General features: G+C 39.1%; 5 protein-coding genes and 1 pseudogene across 13 annotated transcripts; 5 read left to right on the top strand and 1 right to left on the bottom strand.

Moving 5' to 3' along the window:
• Positions 1-764: 764 nt before the first annotated feature.
• Positions 765-3,407, top strand: LOC112465566 (protein farnesyltransferase subunit beta-like). Of its 2 annotated transcripts, XM_025033162.1 has the most exons (7): positions 765-920; positions 1,168-1,278; positions 1,592-1,717; positions 1,841-2,079; positions 2,186-2,486; positions 2,556-2,800; positions 2,924-3,407. In XM_025033162.1, exons 2-7 carry the CDS (start codon positions 1,171-1,173, stop codon positions 3,114-3,116), a joined length of 1,212 nt encoding a protein of 403 aa, XP_024888930.1. In that variant the 5' UTR covers positions 765-920; positions 1,168-1,170; the 3' UTR covers positions 3,117-3,407. The 2 variants fall into 2 exon arrangements, with proteins under 2 accessions (XP_024888930.1, XP_024888931.1); XM_025033163.1 differs by lacking the exon at positions 765-920 and having other exon boundaries at positions 927-1,278.
• Positions 3,408-3,609: 202 nt separating this feature from the next.
• LOC112465563 (abl interactor 2-like) lies at positions 3,610-7,537 on the bottom strand. 8 transcript variants are annotated; one of them, XM_025033154.1, is made up of 6 exons: positions 7,141-7,284; positions 6,397-6,850; positions 6,185-6,336; positions 5,437-5,760; positions 5,058-5,312; positions 3,610-4,978 (listed from the first exon to the last, which is right to left on the bottom strand). In XM_025033154.1, the coding sequence occupies exons 1-6, from the start codon at positions 7,247-7,249 to the stop codon at positions 4,815-4,817; spliced, it is 1,458 nt and encodes a 485-aa protein (XP_024888922.1). In that variant the 5' UTR covers positions 7,250-7,284; the 3' UTR covers positions 3,610-4,814. The 8 variants fall into 8 exon arrangements, with proteins under 8 accessions (XP_024888922.1, XP_024888926.1, XP_024888923.1 ...); XM_025033158.1 differs by lacking the exon at positions 7,141-7,284 and adding an exon at positions 7,459-7,537 and having other exon boundaries at positions 6,185-6,850; XM_025033155.1 differs by lacking the exon at positions 7,141-7,284 and adding an exon at positions 7,400-7,488 and having other exon boundaries at positions 6,185-6,850.
• Positions 7,538-8,502: 965 nt separating this feature from the next.
• Positions 8,503-11,903, top strand: LOC112465568 (TELO2-interacting protein 2-like). Its single transcript, XM_025033165.1, has 6 exons — positions 8,503-8,759; positions 8,928-9,661; positions 9,735-9,863; positions 9,938-10,099; positions 10,176-10,382; positions 10,504-11,903. Exons 2-6 carry the CDS (start codon positions 9,122-9,124, stop codon positions 10,774-10,776), a joined length of 1,311 nt encoding a protein of 436 aa, XP_024888933.1. The 5' UTR covers positions 8,503-8,759; positions 8,928-9,121; the 3' UTR covers positions 10,777-11,903.
• A 770-nt stretch (positions 11,904-12,673) lies between these two features.
• LOC112465567 (probable cytochrome P450 304a1) lies at positions 12,674-16,799 on the top strand. Its single transcript, XM_025033164.1, has 7 exons — positions 12,674-12,764; positions 13,067-13,318; positions 13,507-13,679; positions 14,663-14,932; positions 15,300-15,589; positions 16,041-16,297; positions 16,423-16,799. The coding sequence occupies exons 1-7, from the start codon at positions 12,674-12,676 to the stop codon at positions 16,599-16,601; spliced, it is 1,512 nt and encodes a 503-aa protein (XP_024888932.1). The 3' UTR covers positions 16,602-16,799.
• Positions 16,800-17,553: 754 nt separating this feature from the next.
• Positions 17,554-19,183, top strand: LOC112465569 (annotated as a pseudogene).
• A 1,793-nt stretch (positions 19,184-20,976) lies between these two features.
• On the top strand, positions 20,977-24,757 carry LOC112465570 (probable cytochrome P450 304a1). The gene is made up of 5 exons (XM_025033166.1): positions 20,977-21,642; positions 21,960-22,211; positions 22,393-22,565; positions 23,789-24,058; positions 24,390-24,757. Exons 1-5 carry the CDS (start codon positions 21,552-21,554, stop codon positions 24,681-24,683), a joined length of 1,080 nt encoding a protein of 359 aa, XP_024888934.1. The 5' UTR covers positions 20,977-21,551; the 3' UTR covers positions 24,684-24,757.
• The last annotated feature ends 53 nt before the right edge of the window (positions 24,758-24,810 follow it).

Raw genomic sequence — 24,810 nt, 5'->3', positions numbered from 1 at the left:
AATTCTGTTTACCTAGAGGGGGGCTGGGAGGGAGGGAGGGTCCGTTCAACAACGTCGTTTTCGCGCGACGTCTTTTTTTCCCTTTGAGAGAAAGTCGAGAGGGCTTATCTATCCAATTTACATCGTGATCTAATCTACGATCGGTCTTCGATCGCTTTCCGTTTCTCACGCGAATTAAGCAGCTCCATCGATAGCCTTATCTGTTAAAAGAAACGGAAATCGCGTGTGTCACGCGGGTTGCATGTAAATCATGTAAATCGAGTTGAAAATGTTAAAATGCCTGCAAGAGCGAGAAAAAAAACAACGATGAAAAGAAACTGACGCGAAACGCATAATGGGCGATCCGGATGTAGAATAGTATATATAACGAGGGATCTTTTGGAAAAAAAAAAAAAAAATTTCAGGAATTTTTGAAGCGGTTTGCGACGCAATTTTTACGTAATCGCGAATATCGAATTTATATTTATTTTAGAAGCATATGTACTTATCACATATTTCATATTAATAACTAAATAATTAATATTAATTCTCTAGCTTTCATCTACATTTTTTGAAAAAGGGGGGAAATAAATTAAGATTAAAAAAAAGGGCAGAAATAAATTCATCGTGTTTCTGTTTCAGTAAATACTCTTCGGCGGAGGGAGCGAGGGAAGGCAATTTCTATTGATAAATACGAGGAATTGCAATTGCTGTATTTCGCTCCTACATTTCGTGGCCCCCTCGGTAGATTGGAAATAAATACGGAGTATACATATATACGGAATATGCGGAGTCGCGGAGAGCTGCCCGCTGCTGCCCGCTTTGCGCACAGGTGTCGTTCGGGGTGCCGTCGTGTTAACAAAATAAATAGGTTATGAGTGTGACCGTAATATCGGTCAACATTGTACATACAATAGCGTCTAATATATATAAATTTAAATGTAAGTACAACGCAACAATACGTCACGTAAGAACGTAGTGTAAAAGTTTCGAAACTGGTAGTTGCGGAGAGGGACGAGAAGAAAGTGGCGAGCTTCTTAACCTCTAAAAAATACTTCTCACTCTCCTTGTTATATTTTATGATAAAATTGTAAGACAAATCGGTTCGGACTGCCGAGACGCTTCATTATACGGAACAGATCGCTTTCATTGACATACCGTGTCAGATCATTGTTATATGGCTAACAGATTATGTCGGACTTGGAGTTGGGAGGACAGGCAGGACGAAGGAGTTATGAGGAAATATTGAAGCAACGACAGGATGACGGGGGACATAAAACCGCGACGACAACCGAGCAGGTAGGTAGGTAGGTCTCCACTTACCCACGAAACAAACCGAACGCGATATACATTCGTGTTACCAGACATAGCTCATTCTTGTATCCGTTACTCATCTTCGAGTGCCGTTACTCCATGTCATATAATTTCAATAGGCCTGCTCTTTTCAACTGAACTCTTTTGACTTCTCGCACGGTTCATCTTTTCGCTTTTTCTCTCCAACATGAGGAGAAAAAGAGAAAAGATGAACCGTGCGAGAAGTTTTCAGCATAAAAGAACGGGCTCATTATTTGTGTGACTCACCAAACTCTCACTTTCCACTGTATCATTTCAGGCCTGCGTCGAGGACATCGTGCTCAAGTTCTACCGATCGTGCAGAGAGGGGGAGCCTCTTTTACTTAGGCCGAAACATATTCAGTTCTTAAAGAAATCGATCAGTTATTTAAATGACACTTACGAGGTATTGCATTACTTTTCTAACGTCAAACAGCGCATGTAATTGCCTTAGGGGAGAGGATTCGGGAAGAATACGTTTTTCACTTGTGAAACGAGAAACTTATCGAGCGTTTATAACGATGCCTAGTGTTTGGACTCCAGCAGACCGTGGCTCTGCTTCTGGATATTGCATTCACTCGCGATATTGGGGGACCGATTGGAAGACGAGGAATGTTCCAAGATAGCGGGGTTTCTGGCCAAATGTCAATCGCCAACGGGCGGCTTCGGGGGCGGTCCGGGACAGTATTCACATTTAGCCTCTACATACGCCGCGGTGAACGCCCTATGCACCATCGGTACGCGAGAAGCGTACGACGTGATAAATAGGTAAGGAATATGAATGAGACGTAACTTTCTTCGACGCGTAATGTTGCCGTTTTAAAAAACCATGTTTTGCATAGTGTTTCGACGATTAAGATTACGACAATTTCAGGAAGAACTTGAAACGGTTTCTATCATCCTTACGCGGAGAGGACGGCTCTTTTTGTATGCACGAGAACGGCGAGGTAGACATACGTGGGGCGTATTGTGCTCTCGCTACCGCCAAATTGACAAACGTATACACACCGGATATGTTCAAAGGCACCGCCGAGTGGATAGCCAAGTGTCAAACGTGGGAGGGTGGCTTTGGCGGTTGTCCGGGGATGGAGGCTCACGGCGGGTACGTGTATTGCGCTTTGGCGGCACTCGTAATGCTCGGAAAAACAGAGCTTTGCCATTTACCGGAGCTGTTGGTAAGATCCTTTTTACGATCTCGTAAAAAACGTAAGATTCTCGACATTCACATCCCTGCCATCCCGCAGAGGTGGATAGTAAATAAGCAGATGCGTCTGGAGGGCGGTTTCCAAGGACGTACGAACAAACTGGTGGACGGATGCTACTCGTTCTGGCAAGGCGGAACGTTCCCATTGATCGCCGCTATCTTGTCGACGCAGGAAAAGGCGTTCAGCAGTTCCGACCACTGGTTGTTCAACCAAGAGGCCTTACAAGAATATATATTAACTTGCTGTCAGAATCCGCACGGCGGTCTTCTGGATAAACCGGGAAAGTACGTAATCGCGCTCTTTCGCCTGTATGCGATTATCGTAAATATAATCTCATTAGCGAGTAATTTTAGTCACATTAATCGCGCGATGCGATAGCCTTTTCATTCTTTTCTTTTTTTTTTCAGAAATCGTGACATATACCACACATGTTATGTTCTTAGTGGATTGTCGATTGCGCAAAACTCACCGGTAAAGACGATCATCGGACGAAAGCTCGTGAACAAGGTGGAGGTGATCCATCCCATCTACAACGTGGAATACTCCGTCGCGAAAAAGGCGCAGGAGTATTTCCCTACTCTACCAATACCCGCCGATTGATTCGTCTTAGCTATTCAAAATGTATTTAACCATGTTTGTATGTTTTTCCTAAAAAAGAGAGAAAAAGAGAAAATATTCCAAAGAAAACTGGAACCTATCTCAAACTGACCAATGATGCGCGTAAGAGAGTTGTTTTTGTATACGAAAGTCCTTCAATTGTGATATATAAGAGAGCATGAAATGCCACGTTAAATAATCTTCGATGCACATTATTCGATATTGAAAATTAAAAGATCGCATTTTTCCTATCTTAATTTTATTTTGTGTTAATAAAGTTCACGGAGAAGATAATACAGAAATAACTTATTTATGTGCCCCATGTGAGACGTTGCACAACTGTTATCTGAAATTTCTTTTCTTCCGTCAATGATCGCGTAATTTCCGACATAAGCGTGCAAATAATGCAAACGGATCCCAGAGATAAAGATCTCTATTGCAAGTGTAATCTTACACATAGATATATGTACATATATGGGGATACGTAAATATAGAATATAATTCCATTGCTATATAATTCGATATCTACCATATCTACTCGAGGAAATGCTAAAGATGCAGAAAAATACAATTTTCTTACATTAATATAAAAATTTAACTTTTCAGTGTTTGATTCGGAACTCGCTCGACTGATTTTTCTCGATAATCAAATACCGTACATATTTTCGTCTTACACGTTAAGGGGATCCTAAAGCCGTCTCCTAATACCGACATTTTTACTAAACGCATATCTTTTTATTGGCTTTATAGATTTAAAAAAAATCCTTCGCTAAAGTTAAAGTATATGCGCTAATGCTTTCCATGACGGTCGATTTTATACCGAGAATGAAAATAATTTCAGACATGCAGACAATAAGACATCGACTTGTGACATTTGCTTCATATAAAAATTCCACAATTTTGTTGTTACAATATAAGACCGTTGTGGAAGGTGAATTACATCAAGAAATATCATACGGTTCTCAGAGTTTGGATTAAAACCGTAACAAAAAAGTTATGCGTGTACATCTATTATCGTGTAATGTAGGTATATAGGTACTATAACATTGTCTATCCTTGTCTATAAAAGGACAGATATAAACCGGTAACATATAAAACGATTGAAATTATCGACCATTTTAATTCCGTTTAGATGAGAGTGCTTTCCCGTCGGGAGTTCGACCTTTGGTTTAGGATCCCCTTAACGTAACGTTGTTCACCACTCGACATTTCGCACGATTATAGGCGCGGCAAGATATCTCGCACTATCGAGGACATAGAGTAAGTGATGAAGAATGCAAAATCTATAATGATATATGAAGGAAGTTTGTGATATTTCGATCTCTGCACCGTCCATTGCATCCCTTGCAGACTATTGTTGATTAACTTACGTTTATACAACACCACCCATATACCGTTGCACTTACAGGCTTGAACTCTTTTTTTTTTATGTTTGTCAATAAATTATAAAACAATATCTATAACACAAAAGTTATGTCTTTTACGATTTATGAGCCTCGATTTTTTTTTTTTCGTATGCTCATAATTATAGTTTCGAATGTTGGCTCGAACGAAAAGCGAGATAAAGAATAACTTTTGTTCAAGATCGAGATATTAGTATAGATTAATATGAATGCGATTAATAATACGTACATATATGATAAATGCTTAAAAATTGCAGTCTTCCGTTAGTTTTTTGATATAACCAATTATTGCATGTAGTTATACGCATGGTTCGACGTAATTTCCTGGGAATAATCCAGTTATACCGTCCATCACCCCCTCCCACCATCCGTCATCGTTTTTCTTGAGCACGTAGATCACAGAACTCTCTTGAAAACTCAGCTCGTCCTCTTTATCCGCGTAATAATCATAAATAGCCACCACTGTAATTACAATTTTTATATTATTACTTATCGCGTTACTAATTGGATGTTTAACAATATGACAGAAAACTAATTCTACCTTTCTCGATATAATTCTTCGGCACCCATCCGGGCAGGTCTTCCTCGTCCGGCACGATCGGCATTATAGCACCAGATGGGGTCGGTCTGCCAAACTGCGGATGTTCCTCCTGCTCCGGTGGTGGCGGCGGCGGTAAGGGTGGACTATTCGCACCGCTACCACGGCTAATTTGATGCGATAGTCTGTGCGGCAGGGTGTGATGTCCGGTGTATTCCGTCATATCGCCGCCTAGACCGACCAAAGGTGAAGGTGGAGCTACGATGTGTGACGAAAAATATCAATAATTCGTAACAAATTACGAGACTATGATATGAAGATATGCATGAACATTATACACCTCCCCCCATTATCGTTATTAATTATATCATTTGTCACTTACGAGGCATACTGTTATGCTGTTCCTGCACGTAGCCCGCGGTGACGCTGGGCGGTGCCGGTGGTGGCGTCTGCGGATGACTCTGCAGGGGATGCACCGTTCCCACTTGCGGCATAGTGTGCTGATTGATGGTATTGGCATGCGCATTATGATTGGAATTGTGGCTCGTGTGGGACGTGTTATGAGCATGCAATGGTAGAGTGCTATATCCCGGGCGATCTCGCCTGGGATGGCCAAGTGGATAGTTGGGCGCGTAATGGCTAGGAACTTGTGGTGGGGCTACCGCTGGCGGAGTCCTATATTCGCGCGAGCCTTTACTCAATGTTCCTATACACAGAGAACGTTGCGAATCATTATTCGCCGTATTACCAAGATTTAATGCGAGACACATATAACATTAAACGTGACAAATAGATTGGTGTAACATTTAGAAGCTGAAAGAAAGAAAAAAAGACACACATGCGGCCAAGAAGCAGTAAATACCTTTGCGTTAGCGAATTTTTTAATTTTTTATAACCGCAACTGAAAAAGTACACCTTTACATGTTTGTGTAGCACTTGTACAATTCTTAGCGCTTATGGAGGGTGTCCCAGAGCGTTCCTGGGACACCCTGTGCATACAGTATGTTTGGGCACAATTATGGATTGTCCGCGTAAACAATGTACAAAAACAAGGAAATATCTTCCCGTTTGTAGCAACAACTACCAAACATTCTGTATGTATAATATATATTTACATGTAGAACTCTTACCAGTTCTCACTGTTTGAGGTGGCGTGGGTGGTTTGGTAGTAGGAGCAGGTCCTACCATAGCAGCGCCCAAGCCCGAGCCTGTAGAAGCAGCACCCAAGCTCTGAACGCTGCCTTGACTACCTCCTCTCTGCTTGCTTCGCGGCGTACCGCAGCTACGTACACCATGCCCAATTTCATCTAGGATCGTGTAATCAATGCTCTTCCTGACATACTTAATTGGTTTCTCCGGATTGGCGGGAGCGATGATTTTGTACTGGCGAGTCGTCATCTTGTTGGCCGTCAAGACCCCTATCTCCCTTCTGGCGACCTTCTCCTTGTGAATCATGACCGTCTGCGCGATATGGTTCATCTGACTCTCCATCTCGGCGAGCTGGGACGTCTGCAGGTCGAGCAGTTGAAGAAAGTTGTACGCCAGGGTATTTATTTGATATGCAACGCTGGCCAACGACTGCGTGGTATAATTCTTCGTCTCCTCCAGCGCGATCCTCTTGTTCTCAGCTTGGAAGTAGTTCGCCTCACAATACTCCGCCACCCTCTCGAGATTGGTGTGGCTGTCGGCCAGATTGTTCCTCCCCTCGGGAATCTCATGTCGCAGGAGTGCCGCCAATTCTGCCATGACTTCAGAATCACTGCCCACCCCTGACGACACGCAATAGGATCCTGATCCTTTTCACAGGCGGTAGAAAAGAGAAATAATACAGATATTACACGTGTAGGGAACTTCAACATGGATGAAAATCATGAAATTAGTTTCGTGAAAGCACAACGTGTTACAAAATAAAGTACAAATTGAATAAAGTTAAAGGCAATCACGCGCAGGCAAAAGGTATATACTTATTGACGGTTTTATAGCTTCGAACAGTCATTCGCATCCTCACAAAGTTGGGTCATTAATCGGTTCTGACGCGAGTGCAAAGAGGAAGAGGTTAATTCCCGACAATGAAAATACTCATCACCTTCCTCGCGAAGCGAAGGGAGCGGTCGAGAGGGTCGAAAAATTAGATTATGACAGGGGCGCGGCGTCCGAAGGGAAATAGAAGACAAGATGGACAGACCGACACACATACACACACACGCGTACACACCACACACATCGTCCTAACGTTCCGCTGGCGCGATCGCGATCAACGCGACGGGGAAGGGTTTTGTTGCGTGTTGCGTGCAACAACGACCGGTCTAGAGATGAAAAAAACAAGGAGTAGAAAATCAACTAACGGTACTCATCCATTATTCGCAACTACCAGCTACTACCAGCCTCATTAATTCATAATTACCGAGCTCCCGAAATTCATGTAAAAAAAAAGCGTACGGAGGTATAAGATGGCCGCGACACGTGCGCGCGCGAGCGATATGCAGTCGAGGCCCCGAGGGTCGAGTCTCGAGTCGATTGTATCGTGATGCATGTGCACGTCGCGATACAATCGATACCGTCGGGTATATTCTTTTCTTCTTTTGCTTCTTTCTACAATACGAGTCGCAAAGTCGTGAGTCGCAAGAATTGACTAATCACAGTCGAATTTGAGGAGAATAATCGACTTTGATTGGTCAATTTTTGCGATTCACGACTTTACGACTCGCATTGTAGACCCAGCATAAGGCCCCGGACACACACTTTTTCGTAACAGTAACAGTAGGAATTTGACCAATCGCGTTGCTCGATTCGAAAACGTACGGCCGTACGTTCCCGAATCGAGTAACACGATTGGTCGAAATCCTACTGTTACTGTTACGAAAAAGTGTGTGTCCGGGCCCTAAGGCAGGGCACACACACTTTTCGTAGAACGTAACAGTAAGGTTTCGACCAATCGCGTTGCTCAATTCTTACTTTTAAGGTTACAGACGGCCGAATCGAGCAACGCGATTGGTCGAAACCTTACTGTTACGTTCTACGAAAAATGTGTGTGCCCTGCTTAAAGCGGGGAACACACACTTCTGCACAACGCAATGCGTCAGCATAAGAAAATTGATTGGTTTATTTCCTTATGCACATGTATATGGACCAATCAATTTTCTTATACTTAAGGCCATCGTACACAAAATGCATATAGCTTAGCATAAGCGTAGCATAAGACCGCTAAACCAATGAGCATCCAGCATAAAGTCGCTATATTGATTTACATAAGATGCTCCGTGGTCCAGCGGACTTAATGCTATGCTTATGCAGCCTATGCACGTTTGTGTGCGATGGCCTTTACGTCGTATGCGTTGTGCAGAAGTGTGTGCTCCCCTTAATTTTGTTGATAAACTGGATCTCGAACGAGGGTCGCAAGGATCGCGACTGGACGTATCGATCGCGGCGCTCGCGAGATATCGTGCGAATTACAAACGTAACACACCACTTATATCATAAATACATCATGATTTCGACCCAAAGTTCGGGTGCTGCGCGTTCCCGTGTACCTGCCTATTTTACGGAAAATATGGATACTCCCTTGTTCCCGTGAGTGTCCCGATTCGCAGCTCGCGAGGATCGTATCCGCCCGCTCGTGTCCGACGTCCGCATTCGAGTGCGTCTCCAACTGCGTCGCGGTGCATCGACCGACCGACGGACGTTCGAGCCGGGCGCAGTGTCTTGGTAAGTACGGTTCTCCAGACAGCGAATACGCGGAGACGCACCTCGCGACGAGTTCGTCGCGATCGTCGTGATTTCCCGGTTCGACGCGCGACGGATCGCTCTCGCGAAATCGACACCGAAATCCGACCGCCACGGGACTCAGGACGGTCCGCCTACGATTGTTCGCAGATCGGTCAACTTGGCAACCGACGGCGGCTCGAGATTCTTCAGACTTGGTCGGCAGAATGTTCTCCAAACGGCCGAGACGGTTGATCTTTCTGAAAAGTAGCTCGCAAGGTGATCGTCGCTTAAATTACGTCTAAAAGGATCGACTCACGAGAGCGCGAGGACTTGTCGTTCGATCGGTCTCGATATCCGCAAGAATGGACGATCTGCTGAAGGAGTTGGAAGCCCTAAAAATTAGGAGCGATTTCTGCGAGGATAATTCCTCGTGGACACCATGCATAGACTTGATTCAGAGGAGTTTTGCGCCGCAGAAGACGGTCGGGGTGGAGCGTCCATGCGAGGAGAAGGATTTCAGAGAGTACAGATTCGTTGTGGAGAGAAACTTGCGTAACGTTAGGTCTATGCTGCAACATATTTCCAGCAGTTGCAGAGAGAAACGCTTGCAGCTGAACAATGCCACAGGGATGGTCAGAGCATTTGGCATGAACCTCTTGCTGCTCATTGGAGAACACAGCGAAAAGAACATTTGGAATACAGCCGAGTGTGTCTCTATTTCCAAAGAATTGCTTGCTGGTTTCTGTGATCTGTACACCTGTCAGAGCGTTTCCCAATTTTTGTCGGAGAATGAGAATTTGCGCGACTTGTTGTTAACGTTAAGACCTACGTTACTGAAAGACACCTGGAAAACTTATCCGTCAGCCGTAGCGTGTTACAGATGGATTTTGCACGAGGCAGAAGTAAGTCCAGTCCTTATTCGGATTCTTATCTTGTATATTATTTAATTACATATATACTTTTCTTCTCACACAGAAACCAATTTTGTTTAATTATATCGGAGATGTTTTGCCCACTGCACTAATTATTCTCGATGACTATTTCCCTGATAATGTAGTAATAGGCCTGGAATGTATTTACCAGATTATACAGCATTCTTACATGGTAACAAGAGTTTATTCTTACGCACACATATACTATATCTTAATATGTATATATTCACTCAACAAATATTTCAGAAAAAAGGGCTGATAGACTCTGGTTATGCTAAACTGATTTATCATGCTTTGGAACATTTAACCCACCAAAAGGAAGTGAGATACGTTATTCCTTTGTATTCCTGCATGGCAAGTCTTTTAGCTACTATGGAACATTGGGATAATACCATAAATCTATTTGAGGTAATCTATTGAGCCACTCACGAGATTAGAACTTACAATTCAATCTTAAATACTATCATAATTTTCACTTTTACAGTGGACAACACGTGATGAAGTTCTCTCTACCTTGATAGGGAACATGCAACTCGAACAGAACATTGAATTACGGCATGTATACATGTTGAGTTTACCTCAACTCATTACAAGTATAGGCTGTGCCAAATGGTGTGGAGCGCTCATTCGCATACTGGCCGAATACTGCGAACATCATACAGATTTAAGGACATTAAAGGCAACATTAGAGGTACAATCTTAAAATACGATCCTACGCCACAATATGAAGTAAACCCTACGTCACATACAATATAAAGTAAATATAAAATAAAACGGATATTGATCTCAGTTTGCGTTTCTTTTTTACTTAGACCGCAAAGACGTTTCTCTTGATGTTCCGCCTGCGAGTGGCTGCACACTGTGCCCCCCTTTACACCGTATTCTTGAAGTTGCATTTCGATCTGACAGAGACACCAGTATTCGATCGAGCGATCATGCAGAATCTGGAGGATTGCATTTGCATGTTATACCAGCTATCGCCGAATGTAGGCTATACTGTAATTAATGACGATCGAATGCGTTCGGTACTCAACAGTAGCCTGCCGGTCGTATGCCAGGGCGGTGATATCAAGTATTTCGAATAATTTACGAGACGTGCGACAGTCGCATATTTGTATATACAATGTATTCTATGTAATTTGTGTGAAAATGCGCTCATAGAAATATATTCTCTGTGTAAACCTCTATAATGCAGAGATAAAAAGCGAAGCGCAATAGGTACTTATATATTTTATTTGTGATGTAAAGATATATCAATATACATTATTTGTAAAGTAAACGTTTTATTTGTTAGAATACATTTATTTTAATTATTAGCTCTTTGCGATATATATACATGATTACGAAAAAATCGAGCTCCTACGAGAGATCGCGCACACATGCAACTTCTTAATCGATTGTGACTAATAATGATTGTTGAGTAATCGTGTAATAGTTGAAGAATTGTCCGGATAATACTGCAATTTAACTTATGTAACTTGTAACTCAATATATAAATTTTGAATTGCATGTAATCGGATCGTCCAATTGCTTTTTACATTTTACTTTTTGTCTTTGGATCTCCAAAGCACAAGTTATTTCTTTCAAATTCGAAGAACTGTAAGTAAAGGTGTCGATATATTTATCAAGAAGTGAATGTTTGTTCCGCCAATGATAATCAACAAAAAGGTGCATATATTTAATCGACTACTAATTAGCAATAATTACATAGTTCTCACGACGTTTCGACCCAGGATTCGGGTCCTTCTCAAGTGATCTGATGATGAAAATGTACCATCGTCAAACGATTCTCAGTCAACAGTTCATGAGATTTTCACAAGAGTGGCAGAGAATGTTTTCCAATGGCACCGGTTCGTCTCATGCTCGCTGAGTTACATTATATCACAGAACAGCAAGCAAATTAATGTTAACGCTATGGACGACGGAAATGTTCGTTTCCTGGGTCGAAACGTCGTGAGAATTATGTAATTATTGCCAATTAGTAGTCGATTAAATATATGCACCTTTTTGTCGATAAATAGTTGTATGTGCCGTGGAAATCTCAGTTGGGATTGTTTGCTTACAGAGTTCGGTTGATAAAACAATTAATCTGAAAGTTACACATGAGAGTTAACTTTTAAAAACAAAACAAAGCGGATATCTCTTCTGTCTTTTTCTGTGAAAAATGTGATTTATTATTACTATGTAATAATTAGTTGGATCTATCTCTTTATGCTTATGTTCTGTAATCTTATCCTACACATAAATTTAGATTAGATCGGATCTGTTTTGCAAAAGCTATAGCATTTATCTTTTGACGTATATAATACTAGCTGGTTATCCGGGGTTTTGCCGGGCGTCTTTTTTTAAAAAGATTTTATTTGTGTTATTACATTTGTGTTCTAGCTAATCTTATCCACCAATATATGATTCATAAATACATATTTTCGGTAACTTTCCACATCACCTATGAGGTATAATACTATATATTATTGTATAAAGATTGTTTTTTATTTAGTAACGTTTATTTCCTGACGTCAATTATCAGTTAGATTTGCTCTTTTGCAATGTCTATTATCATCGCGTAAAAGAGTCACGGTGCGTCTCGCTTCGCGCGTACTTGGCGCGAGACACTACCGTGTCTCTTGATATCATGTTCTCATACTATGTGCATCTCTACCTATGTGAACCTGGCACCCGACTTTCAAAAAATTAATTTTTTTTACAGAAAACGTTAGCATTTTGTTTGTAGTTGTTTGTAGTGCCTTTCGTTTCGTTTGAAGTCGAACCGTTTAAAAATTATTTAATTACTTGTACTGACTATCACCAAATAGCAATAACACTTGAGAAATGCATTTTAAATTAGTACAAAGTATATCTGGCAGTTCATATCTCTGTTTTTCGCATGCTATCGCTGAGATGGCCTCAATCGTCTGTATGTTTAAAACACGAATAGATTTGTGAAGCTTTCATTTAATATCTACTGTTTGTTCCATCCAAATCATGTCGCCGCTCTTAGTCGTGATACTTGTGCTCCTCGTGACGTATAAACTATACAGATTTGCTTACAATAAACCGCCTAATACACCTCCAGGTAAGATAAATTAGATTTGTATAAATACTAAACTATTTTTTCTTTCAATTTTAATTTTTTTCGGTCCCAGACATGGAATATCGAATATCTTGTACTACTTTTATTATTAGTATTATTACTTATTATTACTATTAAATGTTTCCTGTCTAACTCAAATTATTAACAAAGAGCTCTTTTTTATTATATTTTAAATTATTCTTAACTGTTTAACAAATGTCTCTATTGTGTAAAAAGAATTCTGTCTAAGTTTTCAACGAATTTTAAATAATCGTTTTTATTTTTATGAAATTTTTGCGAGATAGGTATTATCAGAATTCCAATAGGAGGATCTTACTGGATGTTATTGTGGGGAAATTATAAATTTCCACACTTAACTATTGACTATTACGTGAAGAAACTGAAGTCAAAGGTTATCAGCTGCTACATGGGTGATTATTTTACAGTAATAGTTAACGATTACGACAGCATAAAAGAAGTACTCACAAGAGATGAATTTAGTGCGCGAATTACAAATGCGGAATTTATAATGGATCGAGCTTTCGGAAAGGAATTAGGTAATGAAAAATATAATTATTTGTTCACTTTTCGTTGTATATGCAATATTGAATATATTATACGTAATATAATTCTATATGATTATATGTTTCTTCGAGATTGGAGACATTTTACGCGATAACAATAATTAAAGTGTAAATAATAAACTTTTACAATGAGATAATAAATACTGTCAAATTACACGCAGGTATATTTTTCATCGACGGCGAAAAATGGCAAGAACAAAGAAGATTCGCTCTTCGCCACATGCGCGATTTTGGATTCGGTCGACGCCAGGAGAAGCTCGAGAGCGAGATTATGGACGAGATGTCCCTATTCCTCGAAATACTCAAGAGCGGACCCGCTTACGATGGAGAGAAGGTGCGGTCGCGACGAATCGAAGCTGTCTCGATCATAGACGTCCACCGACGTCTGTATATTCCCGTCGTGAAACGACGCCGCGTTTACTCGATACGCCAGTCTTCTTTTGTCCTGTGGCCGTTGCAGATTCCGTTAAGACCATGGACATTTACCCTAACGGGTTATTCGTGCCCTCGTCCACCAGTTTCAGCACCTGGTATAGAAGATCTAAATCTGGATCTATTATTTTTGTGTCTACACTTCTTCTTGGTAAACAATGGATCCGATCAATAACTGGGTTCGAAACTACCGGGCGTCTACACACGCTTCTGTGTCTCCTACCGGTGTCTGACCATCTCATCGTCCTATACCGCTGTATGGATTGCACAACGCAAGTGAAAGAAACACAGCAGGTGTTCACGGCCAATATCCGTCTTTTTCTAGTCAAGTCCGTAACATCTTTTCGCAAAGCATAGGTCCTGTACAAAGCATGTTCTTTTCAGTGAAAATTACATAATAAGTAATAGTGATACGTTTATTTAATGCACAATTTATATTTTTATTGATTTTGGAGAACAAAACAGATTTTCTTCTCTCAAGTTCTTCGTCGCGGTTCACCACATGGCAAAGAAAACGAAGTACATACCACACTTTGACAGTTACGTTCTTGAACGATCGAGTATTGATTAATCAGATCTCCAGAAATCTCCTCAGAGCATAGATAGAGACAGAGATAATTCGCGCATTTGCTATCTCATTTATCTTTTGAGGACTCTGTTTGATATACGAGCAAAACAAGGATGCAAACCATTATCTCTGTAGATCGATGAACCCTCTTTCGTCCCCGCGAGTTTGACGTTTCCACGCGGTGACTGGTGACCCGTCGTCGATGTTCGTGCACGTGTCGCCCTTTTGACCCGCCGCGCGCGTTTTGCTTTGTTGTAAAATATATAAAAATATTTTAGCGAAGAAAAATAGAGAAAAAGTGATTTCATTATTCGTAGGAAATTCTAAAGGGTAACTTGGCGCTCTTCCCGGACATTCTGTACGCACCGGCGGGTAACAACATATGGAATATTATGTTTGGTCACAGATTTAACAGAAGCGAGCACGATGTCCCGCGACGTCTCTGTCGTGCGGCTGTAATGCTGCAAAGAGCAAACGACACGACCGGCGGGGCGATTTTTCAGCGACCATTCTTGAAACACTTTGGTAATATGTTTGGCTACAAAAACCACATGAAGGCAAGCAACATATTGACAGACATTATCAGGGTAAGTGGTTTGACAAACAGTTACAATCGAAATTCACACGCATCGAATTTCGATTGCCAAGGGTGCATTTAAATCACTATGTTTACGTCGTATGTTTTCAAAATTTTAAATCGCGTAGCGCTTTATCGGTTTACTTAGAAATTATACTTAATTTTTATATCAAACCGAGAAGAATTTGCAGTATAAACAAGCCTTTTTTAAAATAAATTTTAGATAAATCTAAAATTTTTGTATCAATATCGAGTTTTATACTTAGCAGGTTTTAATTTAACAATTTTCAGTTTTGATGGAATGAATAAACATGGAACATGAATATTAAATAAAGAAACACCTCAGTTAAAAAATATGATTGTATTTTATTCCGTAGAAATATATAGAGTACCAAAAACCTACGCTCACCGAGACTGACGACCGGGGATTTGTCGATAGATATCTAAAGAAATTGAAGGAGGAGAATAAGTTAGATAGTTTCACGGAGGAACAATTAATCATTTTGTTAATTGATATGATGTTTCCCGCTTTCTCTGCGGTACCAAGCACTATTACACATGTTATCAAGTACTTGATGCACCATCCCAGAGTTATGGACAAATTACAAAATGAGATAGATAATGTTGTCGGGACTGGACGACTGGTCACGTGGGAAGATAGAAAACAGTGAGTTATTATTGTACACTCGAGGAGACAGAATAATAAAAAAGAATTTTATTTCGGTTCCTAAGAAAACATGTTTGTCAATAATTTAATTTAATTATCTTGTTGATTACATTATCCTATTGATATTATATTGTTTTACATTTCACTAAAAAAAGGAAAGGTTGCAAGAAACCCAATTTATCGCAATACGCATATTTTCTTATCAAAATTAAAAAACGTGAGCTGTTTTATGACATTTAAAAAATGCATAGGCATAGAAGAAAGCAAGAAATATTACAATACGCATGATAATAAACTGGAAAACAGTTTACTTTTTTTATATATAAAACAATTCAGATTAGTTCAGATTTTTTTATATAAAAAGTATTACTATCACTTTCAAAAGTTAACATAGGTTCAATTTCAATTATACCATGTTCAACAATACAGATCCATTCTCATTTTGTTTTAGTTTGCCCTATGTGGAGGCGACAATACGAGAAACAATGAGACTTGAAACAGCCACACCTCTTAGCGTAATTCACAGGTGTAAGCAAAAAACCACATTAGGAGGCTACGAGATACCGGCGAACACACCAGTTTACACTAACTTGGCGGCGATGCATCATGATCCCGACTTATGGGACGAGCCTGAAATTTTCAGACCGGAAAGATTTCTGAAGGTCGACGGTCAATTAGGCAAAGATATTTCACTCCCCTTTGGTGCCGGTAAGTCGATATACATATACGTGATCTAGTGAAATCTAGCAAATTCTGCTGAATTTTTTCATCTATCAGATTAAATTTAATGATAATAATAACAATAATGAATTTATTTCTATACTTTTGTGTAGGTCATCGGCTGTGCGCAGGAGAAACTTTTGCCAGATTCACCTTGTTCGGGACATTGGCTCTTCTGTTACAGAATTTTAACTTCTTCTTCGTTGAGGGTGAGCCGTCAAGCCTTCAAGATAAGCTGCCGGGCTTGATCGTCACTCCCAAAGAGCTGTGGATACGCTTAGAATTGCGTTAATATTCGTTATTTTCTCGATAATAAGCAATCTCAAATAAGTATAAGTAAAATAGGCACATCACGTCCTGTCCTTTTGTGTCAATTAGTGCGCAAATTAGAAGTTATTACATAACACCAATACGGAAAACATGTATATCATGCATTTGATAACAGACAAAATTTCTTTGATAAAAATATAATGACATGTTTCTTGGTAAACTTTCGCGTACGATTAATTTAGTTTAACCTTATCATGTATTTTTTAGCTGTCGACAGAGTTGCGAAATTAACTTAATTAAAATAATTGAAATGCGCAGTTTAAATGCGCTTATCGTTAGGTCAATTTGAAAAGAGAAAACTACGTATTTCCAGTAATTACAACGTGCCACACGAAGAATTTACAAAATTGATCTTTTCGTGTTTTATAATATAATATATGCTGCCGCGTTTACTGAGTAGAAACGGAGAAAAATTGACGATGATTTAACACATGCTACATAAAGATAGCGGGTCACAAATAGTGACTTTAAGTAAACAGCATCACTTTAATACATGTGTAATTACCTGAGAAAGAAAAATAAGAATATTCTTAAAAAAACGCCGTTTTTTTTCAACAGTACATCTTTTAAAAATTTGAGATTCACAGCTACAAATAATTCCTCCTATAATTGCCGTTGTAATCAAGCGATTACTGTGTTTCAAACCCTTGAGAACAGAGAATGTTATGTCGCTTATACTTTTATTCTCGATGGGCCAGTATTATATACATTATTCACCTTCAATATCGTATCTTGACATGAAAATCGAGACAAAATATTCCATATAAAATTTCATAAAAATTCTAATAACATTTTTAATTCAATTTTTAAACTATCGATTCGAATTTTTATGTACAGAGAAATGCACTCTGGTTCAAAAATTTCATTACTTTCAATCAAGTAGAAATTCAGCGATCTATGCGCGAATATATCCGTTGTACATAGCTTTGTATGTGTCTGCTTTTATCTAAATGATTAGTGAACTATGCATTCCACTAGAAAAGTCCTGATTCGCAGCTCGCGACGATCGCAACCGCCCGCTCGTGTCCGACGTCCGCGTCCGAGTGCGTCTTCAACTGCGTCGCGGTGCATCGACCGACCGACGGACGTCCGAGCCAGTGCAGTCTTGGTAAGTACGGTTCTTCAGACAGCGAATACGCGGAGACGCATCTCGCGTCGAGTTCGTCATCGCGATCGTCGTGATACTCGTGATTTCTTGGTCCGACGCGCGACGGATCGCTCTCGCGAAATCGAAACCGAAATCCGACCGCCACGGGACTCAGGACGGTCCGCCTACGATTGTTCGCAGATCGGCCAACTTGGCAACCGACGGCGGCTCGAGATTCTTGAGACTTGCCCGGCAGAATGTTCTCCAAACGACCGAGACGGTTGATCGTTCTGAAAAGTAGCTCGCAAGGTGATCGTCGCCTAAATTACGTCTAAAAGGATTGACTCAGGAGAGCGCGAGGACTTATCGTTCGATCGGTCTCCGATATCCGCAAGAATGGACGATTTGCTGAAGGAGTTGGAAACCCTAAAAATTAGAATCGATTTCTGCGAGGATAATTCCTCGTGGAGTTTTGCGCCGCAGAAGATGGTCGGGGTGGAGCGTCCATGCGAGGAGGAGGATTTCAGGGAGTACAGATTCGTTGTGGAGAGAAACTTGCGTAACGTTAGGTCTATGCTGCATATTTCCAATAGTTGCAGAGAGAAACGCTTGCAGCTGAACAATGCCACGGGGATGGTTAGAGAATTTAGCATGAACCTCTTGCTGCTCATTGGAGAACACAGCGAAAAGAACATTTGGAATACAGCCGAGTATGTCTCTATTTCCAAAGAATTGCTTGCTAGTTTTTGTGATCTGTACTCTGTCAGAGCGTTTCCCAATTTTTGTCGGAGAATGAGAATTTGCGCGATTTGTTGTTAACGTTAAGACCTAAAAGTTACTAAAAGACACCTGGAAAACTTATCCGTCAGCCGTAGCGTGTTACAAATGGATTTTGCACGAGAGAACATGGAACTCGAACAAAAAATTGAATTACGGCATGTATATACATGTTGAGTTCACCTCAACTCATTATAATAAGTATAAGCTGTGCCAAATGGTGTGGAGCGCTCATTCGCATACTGGCCGAATACTGCGAACATCATACAGATTTAAGGACATTAAAGGCAACATTAGAGGTACAATCTTAAAATACGATCCTACGCCACAATATGAAGTAAACCCCACGTCACATACAATATAAAGTAAATATGAAGTAAAACAGATATTGATCTCAGTTTGCGTTTCCCTTTTACTTAGACCGCAAAGATGTTTCTCTTGATGTTCCGCCTGCGAGTGGCTGCACACTGTGCCCCGCTTTACACGGTATTCTTGAAGTTGCATTTCGATCTGACAGAGACATCAGTATTCCGACAGTCGCATATTTGTATATACAATGTATTCTATATAATTTGTGTGAAAATGCGCTGATAGAAATATTATATTCTCGTGTAAACCTCTGTAGTGCAGAGATAAAAGCAAAGCGCAATAGGTACTTATATATTTTATTTGTGATGTAAAGATATATCAATATACATTATTTGTAAAGTAAACGTTTTATTTGTTAGAACACATTTATTTTAATTATTAGCTCTTTGCGATGATTGCGAAAAAATCGAGCTCCTACGAGAGATCGCGCACACATGCAACTTCTTAATTAATCGATTGTGACTAATAATGATTGTTGAGTAATCGTGTAATAGTTGAAGAATTGTCCGGATAATACTGCAATTTAACTTATGTAACTTGTAAAACTCAATATATAAATGTTGAATTGTATGTAATCAGATATCGTCCAATTGCTTTTTACATTATACTTTTTTGTCTTTAGATCTCCAAAGCACAAGTTATTTCTTTCAAATTATTATAATATTTAGTTATATGTGCCGTGGAAATCTCAGTTGGGATTGTTTGCTTACAGAGTTCGGTTGATAAAACAATTAATCTGAAAGTTACACATGAGAGTTAACTTAAAAAAACAAAAGAAAGCGGATATCTCTTCTGTCTTTTTCTGTGAAAAATGTGATTTATTATTACTATGTAATAATTAGTTGGATCTATCTCTTTATGCTTATGTTCTGTAATCTTATCCTACATATATATTTAGATTAGATCGGATCTGTTTTGCAAAAGCTATATAGCATTTATCTTCTGACATATATATAATGCTAGCTGGTTATCCGGGGTTTTGCCCGGGCGTCTTTTTTTTAAAAGACTTTATTTGTGTTATTACATTTGTGTTCTAGCTAATCTTATCCACCAATATATGATTCATAAATATATATTTTCGGTAACTTTCCACATCATCTATGAGGTACTATATATTATTAATGCGTTTTTTAGTGGTATCCCCAGTATTTTAAATTCTTTAAAAGAATCGTACTTGGTGACTTTTCCTGTTCAGATTTTCCTGATCAATCAAATCGTAAAGAATTATATATGAAATAGAGGTAGAAAAGGCTGAATAATAAAATCGAATTATATAAATAGCCCGATATCTCGAAATTGGCGGAAGTTAAAACAACCACGGACATTTATCAAAAAATTCAAAAATTTATAAAGAAAGAACTCTTTTACTGATCCTCCATTTATTTGAAAAATTATTAAGTTACATATGCATTTTTATATTTTTCTTTCCTTATCATTCGCATTTTTTCTTGCATTATTTCATTCTGAAGGTGAGCAATATGTCGTTTCCCATAAGAACCTATGCTAAAAAGTCCAACTTTTGGAGTCAACGTCACCATGAAAAATTCCCCAAAAATTCACATAATTCTATTTAAAATTTTATAAAGCTGGCTGCACATTTTTTTGTAGCACCTGAACCTCCTCAAGATTTGGTTGATTAGTTTTTAAGTTAATAATGTGTTTAAACATACACCACCCGTAAGAATTTTATATATTAGTATAGATATTGGATTGTTTTTTTATATGTATCTTCTATGTTATATTAATAGGTTGGCCAATAAGTCCGTGCGGTTTTTTACTTATAAATTTATAAGTAAAAAAACCGCACTGACTTATTGGCCAACCTAATTTATACTTTTAGATTAATCACTTGTTTTTCAGAAAAGATTGTTTTTTATTTAGTAACGTTTATTTCCTGACGTCAATTATCATGTTAGATTTGCTCTTTTGCAATGTCTATTATCGTATCATGTTCTCATACTATGTTCATCTCTACCTATGTGAACCTGGTATCCGACTTTCGAAAAATTAATTTTTTTACAGAAAACGTTAGCATTTTGTTTGTAGCTATTTGTAGTAACAAAAATTTCGTTTGTAGTTAAATACATTAAAAATTATAAAAATAACTCGTACCCGACTTTGAGATATCTCAAATCCACTTGCGCAGTCTACTTCAGAATCGTTTGTAGTTTGTAGTGCCTTTCGTTTCGTTTGAAATCGAACCGTTCAAAAATAACAACAATTTAAAAAAATTGTTAAGACCTAACTTTGCCGCTTGCGCAGTCTTTTTTATAATTGTTTGTAGTTGATTGTAGTGATTTTCCTTTCGTTTGCAGTTGAACCGTTAAAAAATTATGATATTTTTGCAATAAACAAAAAGTGTAACTTTGCCAATTTTGGAATTTCTTTGGTTTTAATTGCGAACATCTGCACCTTTGTTATTCTTATTTTGCAGTACCCAGAAAATTATCTTGGCATTATCTTATTTCATTTGATGAAAGACCATTATCTAATTACTTGTACTGACTATCACCAAATAGCAATAACACTTGAAAAAGGAATTTTACAAGAGGACAAAGTATATCTGGCAGTTTATATCTTGTTTTCCGCCTGCTACTGCTGCGTAGTTCGTCTGCGATTAAGAGACGAATAGATTTGTGAACCTTTCATTTAGTATCTACTGTTCGTTCCATCCAAATCATGTCGCCGCTCTTAGTCGTGATACTTGTGCTCCTCGTGACATATAAACTATACAGATTTGCTTACGATAAACCGCCTAATACACCTCCAGGTAAGATAAATTAGATTTGTATAAATACTAAACTATTTTTTTTTCAATTTCAATTTTTTTCAGTCTCAGACATGGAATATCGAATATCTTGTACTGCTTTTATTGTTATTATTATTACTTATTACTATTATTATTTATTATTACTATTAAATGTTCTCTTTCTAACTCAAATTATTAAAAAAGGCTTTTTTTTTATTATATTTTAAATTATTCTTAACTGTTTAACAAATGTCTCTATTGTGTAAAAAGATTTCTGTCTAAGTTTTCAACGAATTTTGAATAATCGTTTTTATTTTTATGGAACTTTTGCGAGATAGGTATTATCAGAATTCCAATAGGAGGATCTTACTGGATGTTATTGTGGGGGAATTATAAATTTCCACACTTAACTGTTGACTATTACGTGAAGAAACTAAAGTCGAAGATTATCAGCTGCTACATGGGTGATTTCTTTGCAGTAATAGTTAACGATTATGACAGCATAAAAGAAGTTCTCACAAGAGATGAATTTAGTGCGCGAATTACAAATGCGGAATTTATAATGGATCGAGCTTTCGGAAAGGAATTAGGTAATGAAAAATATAATGATTTGTTCACTTTTCGTTGTATATGCAATATATTATACGCAATATAATTCTATATGATTATATGTTTCTTCGAGATTGGAGACATTTTACGCGATAACAATAATTAAAGTGTAAATAATGAACTTTTACAATGAGATAATAAATACAGTCAAATTACACGCAGGTATATTTTTCATCGATGGCGAAAAATGGCAGGAACAAAGGAGATTCGCTCTTCGCCACATGCGTGATTTTGGATTCGGTCGACGCCAGGAGAAGCTCGAGAGCGAGATTATGGACGAGATGTCCCTATTCCTCGAAATACTCAAGAGCGGACCCGCTTACGATGGAGAGAAGGTGCGGTCGCGACAAATCGAAGCTGTCTCGATCATATAGACGACCACCGACGTCTGTATATTCCCGTCGTGAAACGCCGCGTTTACCCGATATGCCAGTCTTCTTTTGTCCTGTGGCCGTTACTATAGATTCCGTACAGTTAAGACCATGGACATTTTCGCCAACGAGTTCGTGCCCTCGTCCACCAGCTTCAGCATCTGGTAGAAGACGTTTCACCCTCGCGCTTACTCGTACAGCGCGATCTTTTCCAGAATACGGTCCCGCGCACGCACCTCCTCCTCGGTGTAAGGCCTTACGGCCGGCGTCATGTCGTTCAAGTCTTCCTCAGCCGATCTTAACAAACGCTCGTCGCGTACGTCCATCTGCAGCAGGTGCTGTCTATACGCCCGGATCTTGTCGAGCGCTATTTCCTCTCTTCTTTTTATTTCCTGCGATAGCTGTATATAGCGGATCTAGATCTGGATCCATTATTTCGGTGTCTACACACTTCTTGGTAAACAATGAATCCGATCAATAACTGGGTTCGAAATTCGAAACGGCCGGGTTATACACGCGCTTCTGTGCCTCTACCAGTCGGGGTCTGACCATCTTATCGTCCTATACCGCTGTATGGACTGCACAACGCAAGTGAAAGAAGCACAGCAGGTGTTCACGGCCGATATCCGTCTTTTTCTAGTCAAATCCGTAACATCTTTTCGCAAACCGTAGGTCCTGTGCAAAGCATGTTTTTTTTCAGTGAAAATTACATAAGTAATAGTTTATTTAATGCACAATTTATATTTTTATTGATTTTGGAGAACAAAACAGATTTTCTTCTCTCAGATTCTTCGTCGCGGTTCACCACATGGCAAAGAAAACAAAGTACATACCACACTTTGACAGTTACGTTCTTGAACGACCGAATATTGATTAATCAGATCTCCTCTAGAAATCTCCTCAGATCATAGAGACAGTTCGCGCATTTGCTATCTCATTTATCTTTTGAGGACTCTGTTTGGTATACGAGCAAAACAAGGACGATGCAATCCATTACCCCTGTAGGTCGCTGAACCATCCCTCGTCGCCGCGAGTTTGACGTTTTCACGCGCTGACTGGTGACCCGTCGTCGATGTTCGTGCACGTGTCGCCCTTTTCACCCGCCGCGCGCGTTTTGCTTTGTTGTAAAATATATAAAAATCTTTTAGCGGAGAAAAATGAAGAAAAAGGGATTTCATTATTCGTAGGAAATTCTAAAGGGCAACTTGGCGCTCTTTCCGGACATTCTGTACGCACCGGCGGGTAACAACATATGGAATATTGTGTTCGGTCACAGATTTAACAGAAACGAGCACGATGTCCCGCGACGTCTCTGTCGTGCGGCTGTAATGCTGCTAAGAGCGAACGACCCGACCGGAGGGGCGATTTTTCAGCGACCATTCTTGAAACATTTTGGTAATATGTTTGGCTACAAAAACCACATAAAGGCAAACAACATAATGAAAGATATTATCAGGGTAAGTGGTTTGGCAAATAGTTATAATCGAAATTCACACGCATCGAATTTCGATTGCCAAGAGTGCGTTTAAATCACTATGTTTAAATCGTATGTTTTCAAAATTTTAAATCGCGTAGCGCTTTATCGGCTAGAATTTATATTCAATTTTTATATCAAACCGAGAAGAATTTGCAGTATAAGCAAGCCTTTTTTAAAATAAATTTTAGATAAATCTAAAATTTTTGTATCAATATTTAACAATTTTCAGTTTTGATGGAATTAATAAACATGGAACATGAATGTTAAATAAACACCTCAGTTAAAAAATATGATTGTATTTTATTCCGTAGAAATATATAGAGTACCATAAACCTATTCTCACCGAGAATGATGACCGAGGATTTGTCGATAGATATCTAAAGAAATTGAAGGAGGAGAATAAATTAGATAGTTTCACGGAAGAACAATTAATCATTTTGTTAATTGATATGATGGCTCCCGCTTCCTCTGCGGTACCAACCACTATTACACATGTTATCAAGTACGTGATGCACCATCCCAGAGTTATGAAAAAAATACAAAATGAGATAGATAATGTTGTCGGGACTGGACGACTGGTCACGTGGGAAGATAGAAAACAGTGAGTTATTATTGTACACTCGAGGGAGACAGAGTAATTCCTCTTTAATTATATTACCGATAAATAACTAAAACAAGAATGTTAATATATATAAAATATCTTATCAATGGATATACAAAACTGCAAATTAA

Source organism: Temnothorax curvispinosus, unplaced genomic scaffold (genome assembly GCF_003070985.1).
Source record: "Temnothorax curvispinosus isolate PA1 unplaced genomic scaffold, ASM307098v1 QBEX01015340.1, whole genome shotgun sequence".
Classification (NCBI taxonomy): domain Eukaryota; kingdom Metazoa; phylum Arthropoda; class Insecta; order Hymenoptera; family Formicidae; genus Temnothorax; species Temnothorax curvispinosus.
The sequence above is the reverse complement of the archived record's forward strand: the minus strand, read 5'-3'. Positions and strand labels throughout refer to the sequence as shown.